Below are 8,257 nucleotides of genomic sequence, written 5' to 3' on the forward strand. Positions count from 1 at the left end.
CATCAGACCAGTTAAACTAACCATCAGACCAGTTAACCACCATCAGACCAGATAAACTAACCATCAGACCAGTTAAACCACCCATCAGACCAGATAAACTAACCATCAGACCAGTTAAACTAACCATCAGACCAGTTAAACCACCCATCAGACCAGATAAACCACCCATCAGACCAGTTAAACCACCCATCAGACCAGTTAAACCACCCATCAGACCAGTTAAACTAACCATCAGACCAGTTAAACCACCATCACTCCAGTTAAACCACCATCAGACCAGTTAAACTAACCATCAGACAAGTTAAACCACCCATCAGACCAGATAAACTAACCATCAGACCAGATAAACTAACCATCAGACTAGTTAAACCATCATCAGACTAGTTAAACCATCATCAGACTAGTTAAACCACCATCAGACCAGTTAAACTAACCATCACTCCAGTTAAACCACCATCAGACCAGTTAAACTAACCATCACTCAAGTTAAACCATCACCAGACCAGTTAAACCACCATCAGACCAGTTAAACCACCATCAGACCAGATAAACTAACCATCAGACCAGTTAAACCACCCATCAGACCAGTTAAACCATCACCAGACCAGTTAAACCATCATCAGACTAGTTAAACCACCATCAGACTAGTTAAACCACCATCAGACCAGTTAAACTAACCATCACTCCAGTTAAACCACCATCAGACCAGTTAAACTACCCATCACTCAAGTTAAACCATCATCAGACCAGTTAAACCATCACCAGACCAGTTAAACTACCCATAAGACCAGTTAAACCATCATCAGACCAGTTAATCCATCATCAGATCAGTTAAACTAACCATCAGACCAGTTAAACTAACCATCAGACCAGTTAACCACCATCAGACCAGATAAACTAACCATCAGTCCAGTTAAACCACCATCAGACCAGTTAAACCACCAGTTAATCCACCATCAGACCAGTTAATCCATCATTAGACCAGTTAATCCATCATTAGACCAGTTAAAATAACCATCAGTCCAGTTAAACCACCATCAGTCCAGTTAAACTAACCATCAGACCAGTTAAACCACCCATCAGACCAGTTAAACCACCATCAGACCAGTTAACCACCATCAGACCAGATAAACTAACCATCAGACCAGATAAACTAACCATCAGACCAGATAAACCACCCATCAGACCAGTTAAACCACCCATCAGACCAGTTAAACCACCACCAGACAAGTTAAACCACCCATCAGACCAGATAAACTAACCATCAGACCAGTTAAACTACCCATAAGACCAGTTAAACCATCATCAGACCAGTTAATCCATCATCAGATCAGTTAAACTAACCATCACTCAAGTTAAACCATCACCAGACCAGTTAATCCAACATCAGACCAGTTAAACTAACCATCAGACCAGTTAACCACCATCAGACCAGATAAACTAACCATCAGACCAGTTAAACCACCCATCAGACCAGATAAACTAACCATCAGACCAGTTAAACTAACCACCAGACCAGTTAAACTAACCATCAGACCAGATAAACTAACCATCAGACCAGATAAACTAACCATCAGACCAGATAAACTAACCATCAGACCAGATAAACTAACCATCAGACCAGTTAAACCACCCATCAGACCAGATAAACTAACCATCACTCAAGTTAAACCATCATCAGACCAGTTAATCCATCATCAGACCAGTTAAACTAACCATCAGACCAGTTAACCACCATCAGACCAGATAAACTAACCATCAGACCAGTTAAACCACCCATCAGACCAGATAAACTAACCATCAGACCAGTTAAACTAACCATCAGACCAGTTAAACCACCCATCAGACCAGATAAACCACCCATCAGACCAGTTAAACCACCCATCAGACCAGTTAAACCACCCATCAGACCAGTTAAACTAACCATCAGACCAGTTAAACCACCATCACTCCAGTTAAACCACCATCAGACCAGTTAAACTAACCATCAGACAAGTTAAACCACCCATCAGACCAGATAAACTAACCATCAGACCAGATAAACTAACCATCAGACCAGATAAACCACCCATCAGACCAGTTAAACCACCCATCAGACCAGATAGACTAACCATCAGACCAGATAAACTAACCATCAGACCAGTTTAACCACCCATCAGACCAGTTAAACCACCCATCAGACCAGATAGACTAACCATCAGACCAGTTAAACCATCACCAGACCAGTTAAACTAACCATCACCAGACAAGTTAAACCATCATCAGATCAGTTAATCCACCATCAGACCAGTTAAACTAACCATCAGACCAGTTAAACCATCACCAGACCAGTTAAACTAACCATCACCAGACCAGTTAAACTAACCATCAGACCAGATAAACTAACCATCAGACCAGATAAACTAACCATCAGACCAGATAAATTAACCATCAGACCAGATAAACTAACCATCAGACCAGATAAACTAACCATCAGACCAGTTAATCCATCATCAGACCAGTTAATCCATCATCAGACCAGTTAATCCATCATCAGACCAGTTAATCCATCATCAGACCAGTTAAACTAACCATCAGACCAGTTAAACTAACCATCAGACAAGTTAAACCATCATCAGACCAGTTAAACTACCCATCAGACCAGTTAAACTAACCATCAGACCAGATAAACTAACCATCAGACCAGTTAAACCACCCATCAGACCAGTTAAACCACCCATCAGACCAGATAAACTAACCATCAGACCAGTTAAACCACCCTTCAGACCAGTTAAACTAACCATCAGACCAGTTAAACCACCCATCAGACCAGATAAACTAACCATCAGACAAGTTAAACCATCATCAGACCAGTTAAACTACCCATCAGACCAGTTAAACTAACCATCACTCAAGTTAAACCACCCATCAGACCAGTTAAACTAACCATCACTCAAGTTAAACCATCATCAGACCAGTTAATCCATCATCAGACCAGATAAACTAACCATCAGACCAGTTAAACCACCCATCAGACCAGTTAAACCACCCATCAGACCAGATAAACTAACCATCACTCCAGTTAAACCACCATCACTCCAGTTAAACCACCATCAGACCAGTTAAACTAACCATCAGACCAGTTAAACCACCCTTCAGACCAGTTAAACTAACCATCAGACCAGTTAAACCACCCTTCAGACCAGTTAAACTAACCATCAGACAAGTTAAACCATCATCAGACCAGTTAAACCACCCATCAGACCAGTTAAACTAACCATCACTCAAGTTAAACCATCATCAGACCAGTTAATCCATCATCAGACCAGTTAAACTAACCATCAGACCAGATAAACTAACCATCAGACCAGTTAAACCACCCATCAGACCAGTTAAACCACCCATCAGACCAGATAAACTAACCATCAGACCAGTTAAACTAACCATCAGACCAGTTAAACCACCCATCAGACCAGATAAACTAACCATCACTCCAGTTAAACCACCATCACTCCAGTTAAACCACCATCACTCCAGTTAAACCACCATCAGACCAGTTAAACTAACCATCAGACAAGTTAAACCATCATCAGACCAGTTAAACTAACCATCAGACCAGTTAAACCACCCTTCAGACCAGATAAACTAACCATCAGACCAGATAAACCACCCATCAGACCAGTTAAACCACCCATCAGACCAGATAAACTAACCATCAGACCAGTTAAACCACCATCACTCCAGTTAAACCACCATCAGACCAGTTAAACATTTACATTACATTTATTAATTTAGATGACGCTTTTATCCAAAGCGACTTACAATTGCGAGAGGTCGGACGCCTCTGGAGCAATTAGGAGTTAAGTGTCTTGCTCAGGGACACACTGGTGGACGTGCCACAGTGGGGAGTTGAACCTGGGTCATCCGACCAGTTAAACCACCCATCAGACCAGTTAAACTAACCATCACTCAAGTTAAACCACCCATCACTCAAGTTAAACTAACCATCACTCAAGTTAAACCATCATCAGACCAGTTAATCCATCATCAGACCAGTTAAACTACCCATCAGACCAGTTAAACCACCCATCAGACCAGATAAACTAACCATCAGACCAGTTAAACCACCCATCAGACCAGTTAAACCACCCATCAGACCAGTTAAACTAACCATCAGACCAGTTAAACCACCCATCAGACCAGATAAACTAACCATCACTCCAGTTAAACCACCATCACTCCAGTTAAACCACCATCAGACCAGTTAAACTAACCATCAGACAAGTTAAACCATCATCAGACCAGTTAAACTAACCATCAGACCAGTTAAACCACCCTTCAGACCAGTTAAACTAACCATCAGACCAGTTAAACCACCCTTCAGACCAGTTAAACTAACCATCAGACCAGTTAAACTAACCATCAGACCAGATAAACTAACCATCAGACCAGTTAAACTAACCATCAGACCAGATAAACTAACCATCAGACCAGTTAAACCACCCATCAGACCAGATAAACTAACCATCAGACCAGTTAAACCACCATCACTCCAGTTAAACCACCATCAGACCAGTTAAACATTTACATTACATTTATTAATTTAGATGACGCTTTTATCCAAAGCGACTTACAATTGCGAGAGGTCGGACGCCTCTGGAGCAATTAGGAGTTAAGTGTCTTGCTCAGGGACACACTGGTGGACGTGCCACAGTGGGGAGTTGAACCTGGGTCATCCGACCAGTTAAACCACCCATCAGACCAGTTAAACCACCCATCAGACCAGTTAGTGGTCTAAGTCACGGCTGGCGTTGTGTCTCACCTGCAGTGTTGTTTGTCGGCTCTGGACAGGTGGACGTCTGTCTGTGCTGCCAGCGTTTCACCTGCAGCTGCTGCAGCCAATAGAGCATCAGCTCCTGGGTCACAGCCTGTGGGCGGGGCATTAAAGCATTAACGTCACACCAGGTGAGTTTTACTGGATGACTCAGACCCTGACAGGACTACATGGCCCCCTACCTTGAGTATGAAGGTGCGTTCGGGGGTCTTGATGTGGAAGGTGCCCTTTTCAGCCTTCAGCGGGTAGGTGAAGGTGGCGCTGCTGAGCTCCACCCAGCCGAGTGGCGTGACATCCTGTGGCGTGCGGTAGTAGAACAGCTGGTTCTTCTTCTCTTCGTAGGTGAACCAGCGCTGTTTCCAGGCCCTCAGGGGCCCCCCCTGCTTCTGCAGGAAGCCACACAGTTTGGGCTCACCTGAAGAAGAAACCGTAGGGCGGTGCAGCACCTGGTCACAGAACACCTCGATGGTGGGGGGCGGAGCCTGGACTGGTGGAGGCAGGGTGGACGCCTCAGTGGGAAGGACTATCGAAAGCGGGACCTGAGGAGAAGACAGGTGGTTCTGCTGGTCTGCAGGAGCAGGAGGAGCCGGCTGGGTGTTCATGTGAGGAGGAGGTTCGTGGAGGTCTTGATGCCTCTCAGGTGTGGTTGAAGTGGGTTTCTCTGAAGGTGGATCCTGGTGGTTCTGTTGGTCTTTGGAGATGTGGAGCTTAAGCACCTTCTGGTTTTGTTCATCGAAGGTTGAAGTGAAAGCGGTTAAATCCTTTAAGGGGGGAGAAGGGTCCTCTTCAGGTTCCAGGTTTGCGAGACAAGGATCTTCCCGGGTTTGGTGTAGCTGGGAGTCTTTGGAGCAAAGAGGATCTCCTGGTTTCTTTGGATCTGTACAAAGACGACCGGGCTTGGTTAGAGAAGGCTGATCTGGTTTAGGTTGAAGTTTTGGTGAATCTTGCAGTTTTTGTTCCACTGTAGAAAGAGGATTTTGTTTTAGTTGACCTGGTTTGGTTGCAGAATCTTCTGGTTTCTGTTGTTTTGTTGGAGGACCCATGTGGTTTGTATGTTTTATGAGACACAGCCGGTCTGGGTCCTCTGCAGCCTGGTGTTTCTCTGCTGGACTCTGGTGAGTCTCTCCTCGAGTCTGGCCTTTCTTTGTAGGACTCTGATGGATCCCCGCTGGACTCTGGTCTTTCTGGGACCCGGGCACACTGACTGACTCTCTGCTCTGCCCGCCGTCCTCCTCAGAAGCTGAGATCCAATCATCTGATTGAAGCACGTCCTCATCAGCGTGGGCAGGAAGCGCGCGAGACGAGGCAGCGCTGGGATTTCCTGCGGAGCCGCTTCCATCCATCCTTCTAAAAACAGAGAACAGAGGAAGACGGCGGAGGAACAAACTTAGTGGAGTTAGTGGTTTCAGCTGCAGACCGTCAGATCGGCTGCAGGTTCAGGTTCAGGTTGGTAGAAAGAATCAAACGGCTCAGTCTGAACAGTTTCACATTCAAAGCCGGACTAAATGGATTCTGGCTCCTGAAGGTTCAAAGGAAATTATTCCACAGTGATAAAGCATAATGACAGGAAGTGGCTCAGATCCAGGGGGACACGCAACACCCCGTCCTCCGGGCAAACATACGCAGGTTCTAATCTTGTTAGGACATGAAGCATTCCTCAAACCCAAACCCTCAGCCACCGCGGCTGAATCCTTTACCCTCAAACAGGAGGAGGTCCGGGACATCTGTAGAAATCTGTCCTCAGACGGACCTCTGTGACTCCTTCAGAGTCTGAAATGGAGTTCCAGCCTGATAATCAACACACACTCACAAGTTCCCCGAGCATTCGTCATCTCTGCTTTCTGTAAGGATCACTATCCAACAACCCAAAAAAACACACGAGCATTTCCTAATTCTGCACACTGTGGTACGATTGTGGTTGAGAGCCGTTTGTCCTCCCCCCCCCTGCGAGCCACGGGCCCACCACACCTCTCCGACACGTCACACCAGATCATCGTGGTTGTTACCGCGGCAGCAGAACAACAAAGGTTCAACACAGCATCATTTCCAACAGAGAACGCTTCAACGTGATCCTCTGTGAATAAAGAAGCTCTGGAGCCGGTCGTCGCTAAACCCTCCTGCAACACCGGGCCAACTCGCCGAACATGAAGCGGCCCTCCACCCAGGCCGCCGGCTCCTCCAGCTGCGCCTGTGCTGCTCCGTGAGCTGCTGAAGAACTGAACACGTCTGGTTTTCACTCTGCTCTCACACTCAGGTGTTTCCGGCCTGTGTTGTTCTGATGGTTCCTGTTAACTGAGCTCACATCCTGAACCACAGCGGCTACAACCACCAGCGATAAGAAGGACGTGTGTGTAGATACACCTCAACAGTTTCGTACCGAACCTCCATGAAGTTGTTGTATTACTGCAGAGAGAGAGTTCTTCAGTAAAACATTCCTTCTTTCTGTTGCTTCTCATTTCATAAAAATGTTTTATTCTTGTCTTATTGATTCTCATTTGTCTGCCAGTAAGAGTCACTTTAAATCGCCGGCACGGCTTTGAACAACCTTCAGGACTTTATATATACTGCGGTGAAATTAGTTTTAAGTTGGATATTCGACAGACATTCACCCAGGATCCAGTGACGGCTTTTTAGTCAGTTCACCCAGTGACGGTTGTATAAGTGCGGTTAGCTCACCTCTGATGGCTCGCTTTTAACCAACTGGGGTTAGCTTAGGGACCATCAATAAATTACAATTGTGAGAACAGTGTTATGGGAAAATCATTATTTATTTCAATAGCTTCCAAGTCATGTGACACAGGGACTTCAAACCAATGCCGAATTGTAGTACTACACTGGGCAAATGAGACACACCCCTTCATATTTGATTTGAGTGCATATTCGAATTTATATTAATATTTATTCATAATTTATGTAAAATAATGCCTTTTTTTTTCAATAGCTTCCAAGTCATGTGACACAGGGACTTCAAACCAATGCCGAATTGTAGTACTACACTGGGCAAATGAGACACACCCCTTCATATTTGATTTGAGTGCATATTCGAATTTATATTAATATTTATTCATAATTTATGTAAAATAATGCCTTTTTTTTCAATAGCTTCCAAGTCATGTGACACAGGGACTTCAAACCAATGCCGAATTGTAGTACTACACTGGGCAAATGAGACACACCCCTTCATATTTGATTTGAGTGCATTTTTTATTTTATAGGATAATTTATTTATATTTTTTTCTTCAATAGATTCCATTTCAAATGATTCAGGGACTCAAAACCAATGCCGAATAGTAGTACTACCTGTTACACATATTACACACCTCTTGTACAACTGCAGTTGTACCACACAGAGTCAGTCATTTTCTTCCACAGCATTGAGCAGATTTCAAAGAACACTTTATTTACACAACGGACATTCCCAGTTTCCTTTCTTTGCCTCTTCAT

The 8,257-nt window shown here is 44.5% G+C and overlaps 1 protein-coding gene across 2 annotated transcripts in view; it reads right to left on the reverse strand.

Annotated features, from left to right (window-relative positions):
- tbc1d2 (TBC1 domain family, member 2) overlaps positions 1 to 7,107 on the reverse strand; it is a 25,542-nt gene extending 18,435 nt beyond the window's left edge. The window contains exons 1-2 of one of the 2 annotated variants that reach the window (XM_046030766.1): positions 4,996 to 7,101; positions 4,802 to 4,907 (exon numbers count right to left, since the gene is read on the reverse strand). In XM_046030766.1, coding sequence (XP_045886722.1) covers positions 4,802 to 4,907; positions 4,996 to 6,156 — 1,267 coding nt within the window. In that variant the 5' untranslated portion in view covers positions 6,157 to 7,101. Of the gene's footprint in view, positions 1 to 4,801; positions 4,908 to 4,995 lie in introns of both variants that reach the window. The other variant, XM_046030767.1, reaches the window with a different exon arrangement.
- Positions 7,108 to 8,257: the final 1,150 nt, after the last annotated feature.

The sequence above is a fragment of the Micropterus dolomieu genome, linkage group LG19 (assembly GCF_021292245.1).
Source record: "Micropterus dolomieu isolate WLL.071019.BEF.003 ecotype Adirondacks linkage group LG19, ASM2129224v1, whole genome shotgun sequence".
In the NCBI taxonomy this organism is placed as follows: domain Eukaryota; kingdom Metazoa; phylum Chordata; class Actinopteri; order Centrarchiformes; family Centrarchidae; genus Micropterus; species Micropterus dolomieu.